Source organism: Salmo trutta, chromosome 7 (genome assembly GCF_901001165.1).
Source record: "Salmo trutta chromosome 7, fSalTru1.1, whole genome shotgun sequence".
Classification (NCBI taxonomy): domain Eukaryota; kingdom Metazoa; phylum Chordata; class Actinopteri; order Salmoniformes; family Salmonidae; genus Salmo; species Salmo trutta.
This window is the reverse complement of record NC_042963.1, coordinates 40,381,780-40,404,424: the sequence shown is the minus strand read 5'-3', so window position 1 is coordinate 40,404,424 and position 22,645 is coordinate 40,381,780. Positions and strand designations below refer to the sequence as shown.

At 41.8% G+C, this 22,645-nt stretch overlaps 1 protein-coding gene across 1 annotated transcript in view; it reads right to left on the bottom strand.

Moving 5' to 3' along the window:
- Positions 1 to 3,217: 3,217 nt before the first annotated feature.
- The window catches only part of LOC115197405 (protein mono-ADP-ribosyltransferase PARP12), a 30,508-nt gene continuing 11,080 nt past the window's right edge, over positions 3,218 to 22,645 (bottom strand). The window contains exons 2-12 of the mRNA XM_029758864.1: positions 17,528 to 17,663; positions 17,087 to 17,342; positions 16,874 to 17,002; positions 16,664 to 16,790; positions 16,353 to 16,521; positions 16,135 to 16,255; positions 15,947 to 16,043; positions 15,622 to 15,703; positions 14,885 to 15,015; positions 4,297 to 4,448; positions 3,218 to 4,196 (exon numbers count right to left, since the gene is read on the bottom strand). Of these exons, the coding sequence (XP_029614724.1) occupies positions 3,940 to 4,196; positions 4,297 to 4,448; positions 14,885 to 15,015; positions 15,622 to 15,703; positions 15,947 to 16,043; positions 16,135 to 16,255; positions 16,353 to 16,521; positions 16,664 to 16,790; positions 16,874 to 17,002; positions 17,087 to 17,342; positions 17,528 to 17,663 (1,657 nt within the window). The 3' untranslated portion in view covers positions 3,218 to 3,939. The remainder of the gene's footprint in view (positions 4,197 to 4,296; positions 4,449 to 14,884; positions 15,016 to 15,621; positions 15,704 to 15,946; positions 16,044 to 16,134; positions 16,256 to 16,352; positions 16,522 to 16,663; positions 16,791 to 16,873; positions 17,003 to 17,086; positions 17,343 to 17,527; positions 17,664 to 22,645) is intronic.

Sequence of the window (22,645 nt, the reverse complement as noted above, 5' to 3'; positions counted from 1 at the left end):
AAGGAATAATGATGACATGCTATGAAAGAGTAAAACGCAAGTGGACTAAATGCTGAAATAGGAAAAATCTCTCCCAATCATTCAGAATGTGTGTAACATTTAATATTTCATGTTTTATCTATTTAGCGTCTGATTTCTTGAATGTTGTCAATGAGAAAGAAACTGAGCAAAGAGCCATTTTATTGCAGTGTAACAATTTAGATCGTTGTAAAGATAAATATTAAGTTGATAGTGTAAATAAGAAAAGAGCATAACAGGACTGTAACAAGAGGTATTGCAACAAGTAGTATTCAGTGCTCAGCTTAAGAAGGTATTTCACATTACTAGATGTTTAAGTTTGACACTGTACAAAATCAAAAAAAACATATCCACCTCAAGGAATAAGTTGTAGCTTTCACCTACCTAAGAGAGATAAAATGATGTCTCTGACATAAGAATTTCCATGTGTACATTAATATAGAAGACCCGATGACCATTAAATAAAAAGCTACCCGTGGTCTAGCGGTTACAAGGCTGTAGACCCTGGCACACATATACTGTGTGGGCATGGGTTCAAATCTCACCCAGTGCCCTTCTGACTCACATCGCTCTCCTTCATTGCCATTGTTCCATCAACCAATAAAATATGTAAGTAGTGGGACTGCCACGCACCTTAAAAAAATGAAATATATAAAAAGACCTCGATCCTCTGCAACCGTCGTGCCATGTGTTTTGTTATGCATGACTTATTGAAAAGGAAAGTAAAACATCTTAGGGCTGGATCAATTCAAATCGCCGAAGTTCAGCGCTATAGCGTGATTTAAATGTAAAGGTACTTTCCGATTAAGCCGGCATATGCTGCATTTACTGTGAATGCAAATCAAATTTTATTGATCACATACACGTGTTTAGCAGATGTTATTGCGAGTGTAGCCAAATGCTTGTGCTTCTAGGTTCGACAGTGTAGTAATATCTAACAATTACACAACAACTACCTAACACACACAAATCTAAGTAAAGGAATAAGAATATATACACATACAAATATATGGATGGGCGATGTCCGAGCGGCATAGGCAAGATGCAATAGATGGTATAAAATACAGTATACACATATGAGTAATGCAAGATATGTAAACATTACAGGGGCATTATTAATGACTAGTGATCCATTTATTAAAGAGGCCAATGATTTCAAGTCTGTATGTAGGCAGCAGCCTCTGTGTTAGTGATGGCTGTTTAACAGTCTGATGGCCCAGCTTTGATGCACCTGTACTGACCTCGCTTTCTGGATGGTAGCGGGGTGAACAGGGAGTGGCTCGGGTGGTCGTTGTCCTTGATTATCTTTTTGGCCTTCCTGTGACATCGGGTGCTGTAGGTGTCCTGGAGGGCAGGTAGTTTGCCCCCGGTGATGCGTTGTGCAGACCTCACTACCCTCTGGAGAGCCTTGCGGGTGTGGGCGGTGCAGTTGCCATACAAGGTGGTGATACAGCCCAACAGGATGCTCTCAATTGTGCATCTGTAAAAGACTGTGAGGGTCTTAGGTGACAAGCCTCCTGAGGTTGAAGAGGCGCTGTTGCGCCTTCTTCACCACACTCTCTGTGTGGGTGGACCATTTCAGTTTGTCAGTGATAAGAACGCAGAGGAACTTAAAACACTGCTGTCCCGTTGATGTGGATAGGGGGGTGCTCCCTCTGCTGTTTCCTGAAATCCATGATCATCTACTTTGTTATGTTGATGTTGAGTGAGAGGTTGTTTTCCTGACCACACTCCGAGTGCCCTCACCTCACCTCCCCAGTGTTGAGGATCAGCAAAGTGGAGATGTTGTTTCCTACCTTCACCACCTGGGGGCGGCCCATCAGGAAGTCCAGGACCCAATTGCACAGGGCGGGGTTGAGACCCAAGGCCTCAAGCTTAATGATGAGCTTGGAGGGTACTATGGTGTTGAATGCTGAGCTGTAGTCAATGAACAGCATTCTTACATAGGTATTCCTCTTGTCCAGATGGGATAGGGCAGTGTGCAGTGTGATGGCGATTGCATCGTCTGTGGACCTATTGGGGCGGTATGCAAATTGAAGTGGGTCTAGGGTGGCAGGTAAGGTGGAGGTGATATGATCCTTGACTAGGCTCTCAAAGCACTTCATGATAACAGAAGTGAGTTCTATGGGGCGGTAGTCATTTAGTTAATTTATCTTTGCCTTCTTGGGTACAGGAACAATGGTGGCCATCTTGAAGCATGTGGGGACAGCAGACTGGAATGGGGAGAGATTGAATATGTCCGTAAACACATCAGCAAGCTGGTCTGCGCATGCTCTGAGGACGCGGCTAGGGATGCCATCTGGGCCGGCAGCCTTGCGAGGGTTAACACGTTTAAAATGTCTTTCTTACTCACGTCGGCCACGGAGAAGGAGAGGGGGGGCCGCAGTCCTTGGTAGCCACTTTGTCTCTATACCGACATTTCGCTTGTTTGATTACCTTGCGGAGTGAATAACTACACTGCCATGTTCCCAGTCATCTTTTCGTGGTTAACTGCGGTGGTTCGCGCTTTTAGTTTTGCGCAAATGCCACCAGATGGTGGCATTTCCACGGTTTCTGATTAGGGTAGGTTTTAATAGTCACAGTGGGTACAACATGCACTTCCTTATAAACTCACTCACCGAATAAATGTATATTATTCTGAGGCTGCACCGAACATTTCCCAGTCCACGTGATCAAAACAATCTTGAAGCATGGATTCCTGAGTGGTCAGACCAGTGTTGAATAGTTCTCGTCACGGGTACATCCTGTTTGAGTTTCTGCCTATAGGACGGGAGGAGCAAAATGGAGTCATGTTCAGATTTGCCGAAGGGAGGGCGGGGAGGGCCTTGTATGCGTCGAGGAAGTTAGAGCAGCAGTGATCCAGTGTATTGCCTGCACGAGTGCTACAATCAATATGCTGATAGAATTTAGGTAGCCTTGTTCTCATTTGCTTTGTTAAAATCCCTACTACAATAAATGCAGCCTTAGGATATATGGTTTCCAGTTTGCATATAGTCCAGTGAAGTTCCTTGAGGGCCATCGTGGTATCAGCTTGAGGGAGGATATACACGGCTGTGACAATAACCGACGAGAATTCTCTTGGGAGATAAGATGGTCAGCATTTGATTGTGAGGAATTCTAGGTCAGGTGAACAAAAGGACTTGAGTTCCTGTATGTTGTTACGATTACATCATGAAACATACACCCCCGCCCTTCTTCCTTGAGAGACGTTTATTTGTCGGCACGACACAAAGTATCCCGGTGGCTGTACTGACTCCAACATATCCCGAGAGAGCCATGTGGAACAGTATGTTACAATGCATGATGTCTCTCTTGAAAGCAACCATTGCCCTAATTTTGTCTACCTTGTTATCTAGAGACTGGACATTGGCGACCAATATACTCGGAAGCGGTGGATGGTGTGCAAGCCTCCAAAGTCTGACCAGGACGCCGCTCCGTCTACCTCTTCTGCGGCAATGTTATTTTGGGTCGGTCTCTGGGATCAGATCAAATGCCCTAGTTGGTGGTGCGAACAAAGGATCCGCTTCAGGAAAGTGGTATTCCTGGTCGTAATGTTGGTAAATTGACGTCGCTCTGACATCCTATAGTTCTTCCCGGCTGTATGTAATAACACTTAAGATTTTCTGGGCTAACGATGTAAGAAATAATACATAAACAGATATGGACTGGAAGCGACTGTGAGCGTGGGAACATTTCCTTTAAACTTCAATCATGCTATAGCACTGAACTTTGGCGATACGGATTAAAAGAGCCCAGAATAATAACAAAACCACCCCAAAACCTAGCCCCAATTCAATAAATCACTAGCCCCATTTCAATGAATAACAGAAATACAGTAGGTAGAGCATATGAGGACTGTTAGCAAGTCACAAAATATCAGTTGTCTTCAGTGGAAGACATTGGTATGGACCCCTGTGGATTTTAGGAGTACTCAATTAGGTATTCAGGATAAATCTGCTGTTTCTCAAACACAACAAAAATGGATGGGTTGTTTTCTGAGTCGACACAGCTGTCGTAGAGGACCTTGCTGGTGCTTTTCTGAGGTGGACGACGGTATGTATGACACCCATTGGTGAACTCTCCAACCAAGACCAGAACCACAAACATGATCTTCTTGCTACTGCTCTGAGATCTTATGTACGCGTTAGAGTATGAGGCATCTCTAGCAAAGTAGCTCCCTGGAAAATAAGAACGACAGCGTGTTAGAGACAAATGTTTCAAAAGTCTAGCAGAAACATTTGCTTTTATGTGACTTGATATAGCAATAGAGAGATTCACCTAGGCCATAAAGTGTTCCATTGACACCGCAGGTCCTCCAGTCAAAGTTCTGTTCACAGATGACATCTATGATAGAGGGATCTGTGCCGTGGAACAATTCTCTCTCATCAACCGGTTTCCCTCCATTCTTCTTCATCATCTGTTCCTTCTGCCTAACCACAAGCACACAAAACAATACATTAAAGGGATAGTTCAGCAATTTTACATATTAAGATATTTATTTCCTTACCTTGAACGCAATCTATGGACAAGGAGTGGCTGTAATCCATACATTTGGTTTTGTTAAAACTAGCCACTGCAAACACATGCTTATACAGTAAAACCTCAAAGATACGAACCTCAAAAGTTGCAGACTGACCGGTCAACAAACAGGAAATATCAAACAGGGACATTAATTACATTTAGCAAGTTTGAAATGTCATGCCTAAGTATTCTCTTAGCCCTTTACACTGGTTGGAATTGGCCTATATGGATAGGACAACATTTAAATGTGTCTTACAGGACAAATATGAAAAGCATATGTTTAACCATGGTAGCGATTTAAAGACAACAGTTTGGAGTTGATGGGAAAATTATTAGACCAAAAGGTCAAAACACAACAGGGTGGCAGGTAGCCTCGAGGTTAGTGTGTTGGGCCAGTAACCAAAAGGTTGCCGATTTGATTATTGGAGCAAACAAAATAAAAATCTATAGCTGTGCCCTTGAGCAAGGCACTTAACCCTAATTTCTCCAGGGGCGCTGTACAATGGTGACCCTGGCCATGACCTCACTCCCTGCGGGTGTCTCAGGGGGAGTTTGGATATCTAAAAAGAAACACTTGTGTGTAACAGGACAAATAAGCACCCCCCTTGCGCCCAAATTATTATTGACAGTTCACAAGACTGAAAACAAACACACAGGATTTTACATTTGGTGAACTTTTCGCTGCAAATACTCTGCATACATTCAGTAACATAACAATATTCCTGGGAAATGTGGGGTAAGTGCAACATAAGACAAAAAAAATGACAACAGTTTGAGTGAGGACTAACTGCTGTCTCCAAGTGGCCCCACACACCTCTCCAAAGTGTGCACAGTTCCTAAGTCATTTCAATAAACTTTTATGTCTCAAAGAAGAGTCTTCAACCATAAGGTGTTTGAGTTCTCCTAGCTGTGGCGTTGAGGAACTGCGGCAAGTAGTTTGTAGTTGTTTTCTTTGGAATTACAACCCTGCATCCCCGCCATTACACAATTACTGTTGTGAAGAAAATTAGCATTCTGTTCAGAACAATGCAGGGTATGACGTCTTGTCATCTTGTAACTGTACATCAAACATGGTGATCATAAATATTGACTGTATATGTCATCAGTTTAATGATTTGGAAATGTGAAGTGCACATTAATGGACTCACAGGTGTTTGGTTAGCTTGTATGACAAAGCCATATTTATTATAAATCCTCAATATCTCATCTTTCAAAATACAATTTACAGCATTTCCCCTCAATCAAATACAAAATGTACAAAAGTTGCCCAATTAGCAGGAGGGATGACGGCAACTTTTTGTCGCGCGAGGTGCTCAAGTTCAGAGTGGCTCTCAGTCAAAACCCGTACAACGCAGAGTATGAGCAGTGCCCAATTTGGCTGGAGCGCAGAGTTCCAGCCCCCTCGCCAGCTCCAATTTCGTTCCAGTAGCACTCACTTCACGAGCTCAGGGCATGCCCGCCCCAGCATAGCCCCTTTCTTTAGCAACTGTCATGGAGTTTGCTAAATATTTTCATAAAGAAACTGATAAAACATTCAGGTGCAAAATCAAGGTGACTTACAAAGATGAGGACCAAGAGAGGGAGTGCAGTGATGTTGTGTCCATAACTAAAGAATCACTGTGGAATCTGAAAAGACATGCATTCCGAAAGCATGATGGTGTACTTACTACGTGCACATGCTAACAGAACAGAATGAAGTGGGTAGCTAGCTATGTGTGTCATTGTAGCAAAGTACTTAGAAACCAAAAGAATCATCTCTTAAAAGTTTTGTTTGTTTTAATTGATTTTGTCCCAATAGGCCTGTTGACATATTACCTCTCAAGGAGCTTTCCGTTTTGATAAGGTTATGTTGCCTAAAAATCTGTTGACCTACCAACATCAAAAAAGCTACTCTTGCCCAACATGGCAAGAGTAGCCCGAAGGGTGTTTAGCATCCCTAGTGGCTCTGCAAGAGTGGAGAGGGTATTCTCAAATCAAAGCAAATGTTATTGCTCACATACACATATTTAGCAGATGTTATTGGCTCACATACACATATTTAGCAGATGTTATTGGTCACATACACATATTTAGCAGATGTTATTGGCTCACATACACATATTTAGCAGATGTTATTGGCTCACATACACATATTTAGCAGATGTTATTGGCTCACATACACATATTTAGCAGATGTTATTGGCTCACATACACATATTTAGCAGATGTTATTGGCTCACATACACATATTTAGCAGATGTTATTGGCTCACATACACATATTTAGCAGATGTTATTGGCTCACATACACATATTTAGCAGATGTTATTGGCTCACATACACATATTTAGCAGATGTTATTGGCTCACATACACATATTTAGCAGATGTTATTGGCTACATACACATATTTAGCAGATGTTATTGGTCACATACACATATTTAGCAGATGTTATTGGTCACATACACATATTTAGCAGATGTTATTGGTCACATACACATATTTAGCAGATGTTATTGGCTCACATACACATATTTAGCAGATGTTATTGGCTCACATACACATATTTAGCAGATGTTATTGGCTCACATACACATATTTAGCAGATGTTATTGGCTCACATACACATATTTAGCAGATGTTATTGGCTCACATACACATATTTAGCAGATGTTATTGGCTCACATACACATATTTAGCAGATGTTATTGCTCACATACACATATTTAGCAGATGTTATTGGCTCACATACACATATTTAGCAGATGTTATTGGCTCACATACACATATTTAGCAGATGTTATTGGCTCACATACACATATTTAGCAGATGTTATTGGCTCACATACACATATTTAGCAGATGTTATTGGCTCACATACACATATTTAGCAGATGTTATTGGCTCACATACACATATTTAGCAGATGTTATTGGCTCACATACACATATTTAGCAGATGTTATTGCTCACATACACATATTTAGCAGATGTTATTGGCTCACATACACATATTTAGCAGATGTTATTGCTCACATACACATATTTAGCAGATGTTATTGGCTCACATACACATATTTAGCAGATGTTATTGCTCACATACACATATTTAGCAGATGGTATTGCTCACATACACATATTTAGCAGATGTTATTGCTCACATACACATATTCAGCAGATGTTATTGCTCACATACACATATTTAGCAGATGTTATTGCTCACATACACATATTTAACAGATGTTATTGCTCACATACACATATTTAGCAGATGTTATTCTGGGTGTAGCGAAATGCTTCAGTTCCTAGCGCCAACAGTGCAGTACTGTCTAACAATTCAAATCTAAAAGTAAAATAATGAAATAAATATATAAATATTAGGACGAGCAATGTCGGAGTGGCATTAACTAAAATACAGTCGAATAGAATACAGTATATACAGTCGTGGCCAAAAGTTTTGAGAATGACACAAATATTAATTTTCACAAAGTCTGCTGCCTTAGTGTCTTTAGGTATTTTTGTCAGATGTTACTATGGAATACTGAAGTATAATTACAAGCATTTCATAAGTGTCAAAGGCACTTTTTATTGACAGTTACATGAAGTTGATGCAAAGAGTCAATATTTGCAGTGTTGACCCTTCTTTTTCAAGACCTCTGCAATCCGCCCTGGCATGCTGTCAATTAACTTCTGGGCCACATCCTGACTGATGGCAGCCCATTCTTGCATAATCAATTCTTGGAGTTTGTCAGAATTTGTGGGTTTTTGTTTGTCCACCCGCCTCTTGAGGATTGACCACAAGTTCTCAATGGGATTAAGGTCTGGGGAGTGTCCTGGCCATGGACCCAAACTATCAATGTTTTGTTCCCCGAGCCACTAAGTTATCACTTTTGCCTTATGGCAAGGTGCTCCATCATGCTGGAAAAGGCATTGTTCGTCACCAAACTGTTCCTGGATGGTTGGGAGAAGTTGCTCTCGGAGGATGTGTTGGTACCATTCTTTATTCATGGCTGTGTTCTTAGGCAAAATTGTGAGTGAGCCCACTCCCTTGGCTGAGAAGCAACCCCACACATGAATGGTCTCAGGATGTCTGCAAACTTCATGATTGAGTTGGAGGAGTGCGTGGCCACGCAGTCATGGGTGAACAGGGAGTACAGGAGTGGGCTGAGCACACACCATTGTGGGGCCCCAGTGTTGAGGATCAGCAAAGTGGAGGTGCTGTTTCCTACCTTCACCACCTGGGGGGCGGCCCGTCAGGAAGTCCAGGGCGGTGGTCAGACCCAGGGCCCCGAGCTTAATGATGAGCTTGGAGCGTACTATGGTGTTGAAGGCTGAGCTGTAGTCAATGAACAGCATTCTTACATCGGTATTCTTCTTGTTCAGATGGGATAGGGCAGTGTGCAGTGCGATGGCGATTGCATTGTCTGTGGATCTATTGGGGCGGTAAACAAATTGAAGTGGGTCTAGGGTGTCAGGTAACGTGGAGGTGATATGATCCTTAACCTCTCTTGGGTAGGGGACAGTATTTTGACGTCCGGATGAAAAGCGTGCCCGTAGTAAACTGCCTGCTACTCAGGCCCAGAAGGTAGGATGTGCATATTATTAGCAGATTTGGATAGAAAACACTCTTTAGAAAACATGTTTCTAAAACTGTTAGAATGATGTGAGTATAACAGAACTCATATGGCAGGCAAAAACCTGAGAAAAAACCCAACCAGGAAGTGTGGAAATCTGAGGTTTGTAGTTTTTCAAGTAATTGCCTATCCAATATACAGTGTAAATTTGGTCAGATTGCACTTCCTAAGGCTTCCACTAGATGTCAACAGTCTTTAGAACATTGTTTCAGGCTTCTATTGTAAAAGGGGAACGAATAAGAGCTGTTTGAACAAGTGGTCACGCTGAAAGCCTTTCGTTAAGTCACGCACGCGGCCGTGACCACGAGCTCCGTTCCCTTTCATTTCTAAAGACAAAGGAATTGTCCGGTTGGAACATTATTGAAGATTTATGATAAAAACATCCTAAAGATTGATTCTATACATCGTTTGACGTTTCTACAAACTGTAATGGAACTTTTTTTAATTTTCGTCTGGACTTAGTGCCTGCGCCTTGTGCATTTGGAATAGTGAACTAAACGCAAACAAAATGGAGTTATTTGGACATAAAGATTAACTTTATCGAACAAAACAAACATTTACTGTGGGAGTGCATTCCGATGAAGATCATCAAAGGTAAGTGAATATTTATAACACTATTTCTGACTTTTGTTGATCCACAACATGGCGGGTATCTGTATGTTTTGGTGGCTGAGCGCTGCACTCAGATTATTGCATGGTGTGCTTTCACCGCAAAGCTTTTTTTGAAATCTGACACAGCGGTTGCATTAAGGAGAAGTTTATCTATAATCCTATGCATAACACTCGTATCTTTCATCAAAGTTTATGATGAGTATTTCTGTAAATTGATGTGGCTCTCTGCAAAATCACCGGCTGTTTTGTAGGCATAACATTACTGAACATAACGCGCAATGTAATATAAACTTTATCGAACAAAACATACACGTATTGTGTAACATGAAGTCCTATGAGTGCCATCTGATGAAGATCATCAAAGGTTAGTGATTAATTTTATCTCTATTTCTGCTTTTTGTGACTGCTCTCTTTGGCTGGAAAATGGCTGTATGTTTTTTTGTGACTAGGCGCTGACCTAACATAATCGTATGGTATGCTTTCGCCGTATAGCATTTTTGAAATCAGACACTGACTGGATTAACAAGAAGTTTATCTTTAAAATGGTGTATAATACTTGTATGTTTGAGGAATTTTAATTATGAGATTTCTGTTGTTTTGAATTTGGCGCCCTGCAATTTCACTGGCTGTTGTCGACGTGGCACACTAGCATCCCACATATCCCAGAGAGGTTAACAAACTATAGTTTTGGCAAGTCTTTTAGGACAACTACTTTGTGCATGACAAGTAATTTTTCCAACAATTGTTTACAGACAGATTTTTTCACTGTATCACAATTTCAGTGGATCAGAAGTTCACACACTAAGTTGACTGTGCCTTTAAACAGCTTGGAAAATTCCAGAAAATGATGTCATGGCTTTAGAAGCTTCTGATAGGCTAATTGACATCGTTTGAGTCAATTGGAGGTGTACCTGTGAATGTATTTCAAGGTCTACCTTCAAACTCAGTGCCTCTTTGCTTGACATCATGGGAAAATCAAAAGAAATCAGCCAAGACCTCAGAAAAATAATTGTAGACCTCCACAAGTCTGGTTCAACCTTGGGAGCAATTTCCAAATGCCTGAAGGTACCACGTTCATCGGTACAAGCAGTAGTACGCAAGTATAAACACCATGGGACCACGCAGCTGTCATACCACTCAGGAAGGAGATGCATTCTGTCTCCTAGAGATGAACTTACTTTGGTGTGAAAAGTGCAAATCAATCCCAGAACAACAGCAAAGGAGCTAGTGAAGATGCTGGAGGAAACAGGTACAAAAGTATCTATATCCACATTAAAATGAGTCCTATATCGAAATAACCTGAACAACCACTCAGCAAGGAAGAAGCCACTGCTCCAAATCCGCCATAAAACCATATGGCGGAGATCCATAAAACAGCCAGACTACTATGGATCTCAGACGATACGAGAGGTTGAACAGGCTAGTAATAGGGGTTGCAACAATTTCGGCAGATCATTTTAGAAAGAGAGGGTCCAGATTGTCTAGCCCATCAGATTTGTAGGGATCCAGATTTTGCAGCTCTTTCAGAACATCAGCTATCTGGATTTGGGTGAAGGAGAAGCGGGGGGGCTTGGAAAAGTTGCTGCGGGGGGTGCAGAGCTGTTAGCCAGGGTAGGGGTAGCCAGGTGGAAAGCATGGCCATCCGTAGAGAAACTCTTACTGAAGTCCTCGATTATCGTAGATTTATCGGTGGTGACAGTATTTCCTTGCCTCAGTGCAGTGGGCAGCTGGGAGGTGGTGCTCTTATTTTCCATGGACTTCACGGTGTCCCAAAACTTTTTGGAATTAGTGCTACAGGTAGCAAATATATCTTTGAAAAAGCTAGCCTTAGGAAAGCTAACTGACTGTGTGTATTGGTTCCTGACTTCCCTGAAAAGTTCCACATCGCAGGGACTGTTCAATGCTAATGCAGTACTTCACAGGATGCTTTTGTGCTGGTCAAGGGCAGTCAAGTCTGGAGTGAACCATTTTTTGAATGGGGCATGCTAATTTAAGATGGTGAGGAAAGCACTTTTAAAGAATAACCAGGCATCCTTTATTAACGGGATGAGGTCAATATCCTTCCAGGATACCCGGGCCAGGTCGATTAGAAAGACCTGCTTGCTGAAGTGTTTTAGGGAATGTTTGACAGTGATGAGAGGTGGTAGGTTGACCGCGGACCCCTTACGGACGCAGGCAATGAGGCAGTGATCGCTGAGATCCTGGTTGAAGACAGCAAAGGTGTATTTAGAGGGCAAGTTGGTCAGAATGATATCTATGAGGGTGCCCATGTTTACGGATTTAGGGTTGTACCTAGTAGGTTCCTTGATAATTTGTGTGAGATTGAGGGCATCTAGTTTAGATTGTAAAACGGCTAGGGTGTTAAGCATATCCCAGTTTAGGTCACCAAACAGTACGAACTCTGAAGATAGATGGGGGGCAATCAATTCACATATGGTGTCCAGGGCACAGCGAGAGACATTTCTGGAAAGGTGGATTCTTAAAAGTAGAAGCTCAAACTGTTTGGGCACAGACCTGGATAGTAAGACAGAACTCTGCAGGCTAACTCCGCCCCCTTTGGCAGTTCTATCTTGACGGAAAATGTTGTCGTTTTCAGAATTTTTGGTGGCCTTCCTAAGCCAGGATTCAGACACAGCTAGGATATCAGGGTTGGCTGAGTGTGCTAAAGCAGTGAATAAAACAAATTTAGGGAGGAGGCTTCTGATGTTAACATGCATGAAACCAAGGCTTTTACGGTTACAGAAGTCAACAAATGAGAGCGCCTGGGGAATACGTGTGATGCTGGGGGCTACAGGGCCTGGGTTAACCTCTCCATCACCAGATGAACAGAGGAGTAGGATAAGGGTACGGCTAAAGGCTATAAAAACGGGTCATCTAGCGTGTTGGGTACAGAGAATAAAAGGGGCAGATTTCTGGGCGTGGTAGAATAGAGTCAGGGCATAACGTACAGACAAGGGTACGGCAGGATGTGAGTACAGTGGGGGTAAACATAGGCATTGAGTGACGATAACTAGCTTGCATCTGGAAACACCAGCTAAGTCAAGTAAGGTCTCCCCATGTGTGAGGTGTGTGACAAAAGAGCTATCCAAGGCATGTTGAGCTGGAATAGGGGCTCTACAGGGAAATAAAACTAACCGAAACAGTAGAAGACAAGGCATATTGGCATTAGAAAGAGGCATGTGTGGCCCGAGTGATCATAGGTTCCAATGAGCAGCAATAGGTGAGCCCGGGAGACGTTCGGTAGTTGTTACTATGCTAGGCAAGCGGTAGGCACGGCGTTCAGAAAGCTAGCGGGCCGGGGCTAGCAGATGGGTCTTCGGTGACATTGCAACGGAAAAGCCTGTTGAAACCACATCAGACGATTACGTCGGCAGACCAGTCGTGATGTCGGCAATAAAGGGTCCAGGTCAATTGCCAAAAGAGGTATTGAAGCCCACAAATTAACAGGTATACCTCTTCGGCTAGCTGGGAGATGGTCCTAGCTCGAGGCTAACTGGTGCTTGCTTCGGGACAGAGGTGTTAGCCAGCGGTGGCCAATCGGTTGCAGCTAGCTAGCTGCAATGATCCGGTGTAATGGCCCAGAGTTTGCGGCAGGAATCCGGTGATGTGGTGGAGAAAAGCAGTTTGATATGCTCTGGGTTGATATCGCGCTGTGCAGATTGGCAGGTATTGACCGAGCTAAAGCTGGCTGGTGACCGAGCTAAAAGGTGAAGACCGCTAGCCGTGGCTAACAGTGACTACTAGCTAGTTAGCTGACCAGCTTCTGATGGAGGTTCCAGTTATAACGTATAAAAATAGCAGATCCGTACCACATTGGGTGAGGCGGGTTGCAGAAAAGCATATTTAGAATGTATGTGGAGAGTGAGATTAAAGTATATACGAAAAAAACCTGATGAGACCAACTGTTTACATGAGACAAGACAAACACATGTCCGACTGCTACGCCATCTTGGATTAATTGAAATAGGCTAATTTAAATAGGCTAATAAATAATTATATAGCCTAAATAATTCATTAGACCTATTTAGAGTGCTTACATGCTGTTTAATACGACATGTAGCCTAATTGAAATGATGAGCGCTTCTTACTGTCACCTGTTTATTAAAATACTTTTAATTCAAATCATATGGTTTGGTTTCAATACTTCAAAACCAAATACTGTACTTTTTCCAGGTAGTGTTGGTTAAATTGTGATTTTAATGAATGGAGTGAATCTGGATCAGCAGTTTTTTTTTCTGTGAGCGAGGAACAGTTTTTAGCAGAGGGGTTGGAAAGGACATGGAGCACCGGCGCAGCGCTCTGTGAGAGAGGAGTGGGATTTCCGACTGCTCAACTCCGCTCACTTGCTCTGGTACAGCGCTGTGAAGCACAGATCCAGCGCTCTGACGTCATGTATAGCATGTTACTGTACAGCCAGATTTAGGAATTTATCAGTGCCCAAATCTATCATTTTAAACCCGTATACGGGTACGAGTGTTAAGGGCTACATGGATTGTGTTACTCAATAAATTTGGTGTAAAATTATCTTGCAATCATTTGGGCATGACATTTTAAACATGCTAAACAGGGAAGATATACTTTTTTAGTACAAAAATGCAAATACTAATGTCTCCAGTTGCTAGTCAAAACCAAAGTGTAGATTGCAGTCACTCCTTGTCCGGGTATGTACTGAATTTGCATTGGGGACGATGTAAGGAAACAAATATCATTATGTAAATATGCTAATGTTGCATGTACCAAACCACTGCAAGATTCGATGCCAACTTACAATTCAAAACTCTGCAAGCCAAGGTCACCGTAGTTACTCTTATACTACAGAAACCCATGTGGTCTCAAGAAGGCAGTGCCCCGATGCTAAGCTAGCTACAGTATGACTAGCTGCTATCCACTCAGAAGAAAACCTGATGAAAGCAGCACAGATGTCAAAATGTTGGTATCTATTCAATTTATTGCACAGAACTCAGGACCTCTGCTTCACAAAAACACGTAACTGCCCCTCTGAAGCGTTCCAACTCATCACGCTATTGAAAAAGGCCTTCAACGGCACAAGGCTGAGGATTGAGTCTCAGGAGATCTACTAGACACCAGTTTTTCAACTGAATACAGCAGTCTACAAAACATACCACTGGAAGACCCTCCAGAGTGAGGGGTTCTGGATCCGTTTGATGCTGTGGATGGTGCTGCTGGCCATGGTATGTTTGAATAGCTTCTCCAACTTTTGGTACTCTTCTATCTGGCTTGAGAGTGGAACCAGCTGAAGGAAACCACAGATTACTTTATTGAGTGAGATGTCTCTATGGGAAATATTCCACACTAATATTAATATCACTAATATGTAAAATCTATATCGATATCAGTTGCAGTTTTTCAATCCGATATCGATATATAGCATTGCAACTGTGTGAATGTTACATTTTCTTTTCACTTCCACGGTTTTGTGAAGTCCAGAAAACGGCTTGCTAATTGCCCATTAGGCCAGGTGCAAATGTTCTGGGGGCTTAACCTACCCAACCAGTTTGAATAAAATGGTAAGCCCATTGATGGCCCATCAGTTGGAAATTAAGTATTCTAAATTGAGAGGCAGAGAAAGGTTTTTGTGCCTGCAGGAACAGTCATGTATGCTATTTTACTTAATGGTGTAGGATAACATCAAGGATAAACCGATATCCCTTGCTCAATTCGATATCATATTGCATTATCGATATTGGTGCCCACCATTAGAATAGTGTCAAAGCAAATCAAATGGTATATGTCAGGTGTCGAAAACCACAGTTTCAGACTACAGTGAAATGCCTGTGTGCTCACGTGTGTTTCATGTAAACTCAACTAAATTAAACAGTACAGTATCACTACATAGTACCTTGTAGTCTGTGGCGTCAGACAAGACTCCTTTGTCCCAATGTGGAGGGACAGTCACAGAGGAGCTGGAGCTCTCAGACTCACTAACACAGAGACAAAAGATGAAACATGAAATTCAACAGGGAAATTCCAATAGATAAGGGTTGGCTTCTAGTTTGGCTGATTCAGACACAGATATCCAATAGGCCTTCCTGAATGCTCAGTACTATTTGGCCAACTACTTCATTTGGTTCTGGGGTAGGACGGGGAGATGTGAAATTTGGGTGAGTGGCATACTTCACATTACATTCATTACAGACATACATTACAACCATGAAGAACAATACCTCTTCAGCTTGGCATTCACATCTTCCTTAGAGAGAAAACGGGGCCTTCGACAAATTGCTTTTTTGGTTGTAAATGTAATATTCTGCTGATGCATCTCTGAAATAGAAACAATTATTTTAACAGGTTGTTAGCCAATAAAGAGCTGATTATCTGCTGAATTACTATATATCTGTGACAAGGGGTATACCTTTGAGATTGAGAATGTACTTCTGACCTCCAGATTCAAATGGAATCTCGCCGTCAGAGTCAGTTTGGTAAGCATTCTCCAGGGTCTGGGAAATGACAGAGGCCACATTCCCCTCACCACCCTGCACAGAATAAGACCACAGTTTAGGTCAACTCAAAGAGGGTGGAGTAAAGTCACAATAAAAACCACACCCATGCATATTCAGCATTCAGACTGACCTCATGGCCATACTCTATCCACTGGCCACAGTCATCTCTCCAGTACCACAGCCACTCTGTTGTGAGGATGAAGTAAGGGGGTTTGGTGACGGATGAAATAGTGGACAGACGACGAACTGGAGGGCTTCCACATGTCATGGTGAGGAAGTTCACAGGCTTACTTCCACCACTGAGGGCAACACAGTTGAACAACAAAATAAGTTGTTTAAAAAAAGGTAATATACTCTATCTAATAAAACGCTAACATATCTTAGATCTGGTATGACAGGTAACAAAAATCCACACCAAACCTGATATGATGACAACAGTACCTTGTGTCATTTTGTGGGTTACAGTAGGCCTTCTCAATCTCCTCTACATTGTCCAGGTCTCTCCAAGTCACTCCATCTAAGATCTGCCATTTGTAAGGCAGATGGTAGTGGACACGGATGCATGTGTCTGACAACACAACCACAGAAACATGTAAACACACTACTGTAAACAGAAATGTTGATAATAAAGTATGTTTAGGTTGATGTTACCTTTGAAGCTGCAGCGACTGCGGATGGAGAAGAGGCAGATTTCATTCCTGTCAGTCTCACTGGTGGAGCTGGAGGAGGGCTGTTGTTTCTCAGCTGGCTTCATGACTGGAGCAAGGGAGGGTGCTACAGCTAGACACAGGACAGACACGGTTACTAAAGCGCTGTTTGCATGGATTCTCTGTATTCATGGATCCTACCTTGTCATTTCCTTACCAGCTGGATTTTCTTGGTGAGTGATGATGAATTTATTCTTGTAGATATTGTGGAGGATCTTGATGTTCTCTTGGCTGAATCCTCTGCTGTTTAGAATCTTCATTGCAGGGGCATCGAACGTGTGGGCCCTCTTACATCCAGCACCAAACCTACAGTCACCCTGGAGGAAGTGCAGGCAGAGGTGGAGTTTTGTGCAGCTGCTTTTGAACTTGCAGATGCCATGCTCACCAACACGCTTGTTGTAATGGGAGCAGATCTGGAAGGAGTTGAAAGGAGATGGTCAAACATCCAGAGCGCATACTACATGCAATTAACACCTGGCTTACTCTTTTTCCATATCAGTTGGTGCCGGAGCTACAGTATTACCCCAGTGCTAACCTATCCAATATTTTTAGATAAACTGTACATTAATTGTTAAGGGTAATTTTGGGGGCCACCCACCTCAGGCATCAGGTAGGGGTCGTTCTGCAGCAGAAGTTGGAACAGCTCTGCCTCCTCCAGGTCATGGTGACCCACCTCACTTATAATAGCTGCGTTGTGTGGGGAATCTAGACTGTGGGCCTTTTTGCACTTGTTCCTAGAGTTTAAAGAGACATGCAAACAATGTTTGAGTACACAGACATAAGATGTGCAAATGAAACCAAGACAACAGAAGACAGGTTTGTCAGGTCAACAAATGCTGTAGGCTGCTCAGCAAAAATATGTTAGCTACTTTATCTATTCAATCAAATGTATTTATAAGTCCTTTTTACATCAGCAGATGTCACAAAGTGCTATACAGACACCTAGCCTAAAACCCCAAACAGCAAGCAATGCAGATGTAGAAGCACGGTGGCTAGGAAAAACTCCCTAGAAAGGCAGGAACCTAGGAAGAAACCTAGAGAGGAACCAGGCTCTGAGGGTGGCCAGTCCTCTTCTGGCTGTGCCAGGTAGAGATTATAAGAGTAAATGGCCAAGATGTTCAAACGTTCATAGATGACTAGCAGGGTAAAATAATAATCACAGTGGTTGTAGAGTGTGCAACAGGTCAGCACCTCAGGAGTATTCACTAACAAGTCCAATCAAAGCTTGTCTGATACTCATTTTGCACGAGATATCCAATGAATGAGTTACAGGGCCAGTTACATCAGGGGTGTATTCATTACATCTTGCAATGGAAACCGTTTACCGCTTAAGAACCAAAAGAGGAGGCACCTACCTGAATTTGTAGGATAGAAACTCTCATTTTTATTTCAAAACGTTCTCTGTTTGGAGTAAAAGATTTGTTGCAGAATGTTTTACCACAGAATCGACATAATGAATATACCCCAGGTAGCTGACCTGTGTTTGTGGTCAAAGTGTGCATGGAAAGACCCGTTTCTGGGTTGAAAATTCCAGATAACTTCCGAGAATTGTTTGTTTGCTGGAAAGTTATCAATACATTCTTGTCACACATACACGCAGGGTGTGAAGCAGTGTACGTTGGGAAATTAACACGGTATTCAGACGGCATGAACGGGTTTGTATACCCAGCGTGATCGGGTTAAGTATTCGATGACACTTACCTGGGAACGAACAGCTTCCCACTGGGCACAGAAGTCAATTCATTGTCTATTCCACGTTGGTTTAATGTAATTTCATTGAAATTATGTGGAAACAATGTTGATTCAACCAGTGTGGGTTAACTCTAATTGCGCCTGTAAGTCGCTCTGGAAAAGAGTGTCAGCTAAAAATCGTTCATTTTATTGCACTTGACAGAACGCAACATTTTAGCTGGTCCCATCAGAGAACATGGCACACATTAGCCCTATGCTAACTCACTAGGTGGCAGTGATTATATCCCCGAACAAATTCTTCATCAGCTTATCAAATATCTTAGACTTTATATCCACCAACCATTGGCATTTCTAAAAATTAAACCTACAAATTCAAGGTTTACTTTTGTTCGTTGGTCTATTTAATTGACGCATCCTTGACTAGGTTACTAGCTACTACTAACGTTTTCGCATATGACAAAACCCCACGTTTTTGTTTATCCATTTTACACACATCCATATGCTTAAGGAAAATATAAATGTATGTTTATCGTACATTGTAAAATGGATTTGTCAAATAGTAGTCATTTAGGCATCGTAGCTGGAGAAAATGTGGTTGTCAAGTTCCTCATGATAGTTATTATAGAAGCTAGTCTGTACCCAAATGCTTGCTTGTCTCTAAATTATAAACATGCAGCATTCACTGCCAGCAGTCCGAAAATGCACAAAATCATTCTTAACAGTGGTACATGCATCGTATGATTTAAAGGTCCATATTTTAAAGACTTTTCCAGATAGACTTTGTACTTGTCCAACAGTCTTCCTACATTGTGTTGGTAGTCCAGTGAAGCCGTGGCAGCCCTGCTCAAAGACTTTCATCCTCTGTTGTTTCTGACAGGTTAGGCCTATGTATGTATGTATGTATGTATGTATGTATGTATGCACACGCTAATCTAATGGGTCAGTTAACAATAACAGATGTGGGGTCAGTTTCCCGAAAGCAAAGTAATACTTTCTGCCAACAACCCAGTCGCATAGCTGCAAGAGTGTAATAACTGTAAAATCAATGTTTGCAGGTCAATCACCTTTGCGTAAACTAACAAAATTCCTTTGCTGATCTAGGGTAGGAGTGGGCTAGACAAACAATTGTCAAAAGAGATAAAGTAATACTTTAGCTACAAAGATTTTGGGAAGCTCAACTGTGATTTGGTGTTGTTGATCACCTTTGTTTGTGATAATCTCTTAACCCAAATGATTGTGATAGATGCAAGATGTGTCCAAAATAAGGTTCACTTTCTTTATTCATTTCTATTAATTTGAGTAATACTTCTGAGTTCTGCACGATCTCGCACTCCACAGCAGATGTAAGTAAAACCTTTAAACAGGTTAACATTCGCAAGGCCAGATGGAATATCAGGACGCAGAGCATGCGCTGACCAGCTGCCAAATGTCTTCACTTACATTTTCAACCCATCCCTGACCCCTGTAATACCATCTTGTTTCAAGTGCCCAAGAATGCAAAAGAATGCAAAGGTAACCTGACTAAATTACTATCGTCCCCCAACACATTATGGAGTACCACTCTCCATATTTTCAAGTATAGTGGTGGCTGCATCATGTTATGGGTATGCTTGTAATCGTTAAGGACTTGGGAGTTTTTTTCAGAATCTTTTTAAAAACGGAACGAAGCTAAGCAGAGGCAAAATCCTAGGAGGAAAACCTGGTTCAGTCTACCTTCCACCAGATACTGAGAGATGAATTCAGCAGGACAATAACCTAAAACAAGGTCAAATGTACACTGGAGTTGCTTACCAAGAAGATAGTGAATGTTCCTGAGTGGCCCAGTTACTGTTTTGACTGAAATCTACTTGAAGAACCTATGGCAAGACCTGATATTGGTTGTCTAGCAATGATCAACAACCAATTTGACAGAGCTTGAAGAATTTGTAAAAAAATTATATATATAATTTTTTATATTGTATTTTTTTGCCAACTGATGTGACATGTATTAATGCCAAAATAACATGCAAAAAAACTAAACAAAAACCTTTTAGCACCTGGCTATGCAGACGCACATTGACACGCACGAGCAGTGTGGGTGCAATGATTGAATAATGTGTATGTGTACATTTATTTTGGAATGCTCGCGTAGGCGATGAGCACATCTGCATAACCAGGCACTAAAATAGAACATGGTTCTATTTGTGACGCGCTGCAAATCCCGCTTCTCCCATCTCCGCAATGGTTTTTAGGAGCATATACCCACGTGGGCGATAGTTCATCTTTCAGAGGTCCACTCCAGTCCAGTTGGTGGTGGTAATGCACCATGAAGATGGTTGCCAACCACCATATAAAAGCCCAAAGAAGAAAAAGCCTGAAGGAGGAGTGATTACTGGAAACCAACCCGGTGTACCCTTTTATCTGTGGATTAATTGTCGGAGTAGAGGACCTTGTGCATTTCAGGCAAAACAACAACTCAATGTTTATATACCAGGACAAATTAGCTAGCAACAGCAAGCTAGCTAGCTAAATTTCCATAAATGTTTAATGCTTTTTGACCTGTCCCCAAATTAATATAGTTGGTTCAGAGTTCGTTTTGATATTTCAACCCGAGTGTCCTGATCACATCTGGTGAGGGTGGACAAAATCAACACGCAATGGCGGGCGGGCGAGAGGTCTGGTCAGCATGTAAGGGTATGTTCGTAAATTCAATCTGGAGTGCCAGAGTGTGCTCGTAAATTCATAGCGTTGTCAGATTCTGAATTTACGAATTGACAGTGTTTCGCTCTCGGAGCATTCAGAGCGCACACTGGACGCTCCGGCCGAGGATTGGTTAGGGTTGATCCGAGTGTTCTGCAGTCAAGCACCCAAGCTAACTGTCTAAAAAGTTATTTTCAATATTCTAAGCAATGATTTAGGAATCCATGTGAGTAAGTATTAGCTAGGTAGCCACTTGCTGTTCTCCTATTGAGATAACTAGCTAGCCAGGCAGCTACTGAACCCTGTTGCCCAAAACTAACGTTATAAGCAGCCAGCTAGCTTAATCTGGCTAGTATGGCTTGACCGGACCTGTGTTTGAATACTCATACTAACCGTACTATTGGTGACGTGAATTGAGTATATAGTATGCTAATTGGTCTTAGTATGCCAAAACTTCCCGGATGTCTTACTAAATTCACCAAAATACGAAGTTAACATGCAGTGGACATTTAAGGAGGCAATGGATTTAGGGGTCCTGTCTGTTTCTATGACACAAGGCCTCATTTCTGTAATCCCCAAACCAAACAAAAGATCCTATGATGTTAGAAAATTGGAGACCAATCACATTAATGAACAATGATGGAAAGCTACATGCATCCATTTTGCAGAAAGACTTAAAGGTCTTGACCAAATCATTGATGATACCCAGTCTGGCTTTATGAAGGGCAGACATATGTAATAATATTTGACTTGCTAGACTACAATGAGCACATTATGGAAGATACTTTATTTGTAGACTAAAAGTTTTACAAGGCTTTTGATACAGTTGAACATTATTTTCTTTGAGACTTCGATTTTGGTCAATATTTTCAAAGTGTAATTAAATCACTTTACAATAATAGTAACAGCTCTGCTAAATTATCCCATGGAACTTTAGAGATACGATGCGGAATTAAACAAGGATGCCCAAATTCTCCTTTCTTAGTCACAAGTTATGGCACTTCATATCAATAAGGATAGTTTTAGGGGTATTCAGATACAAGATAAACAAATATTTTCACAATTGGCTGATGACACCCCAATTTTTTTTAAAGATCATAATGAAGTCAGGAACGCTATTGAGTGGATTAATGCCTTCTCACATGTATCTGGTTTCTCTGAATATTAGGAAATGTGAATTATTTGTGTTGAAAAGATGTGCCTTAAACTCCGTATGTAATATCCCTGTAAAAGATGTGATCACATATCTTGGTATTAAAGTTAGCAAAGATCAGAAAGAAAGGGCCAACTTAAATTTCTCTCCTATTGTAGAGAAAATTGGAAAGAGATTTAACTCCTGGTTATT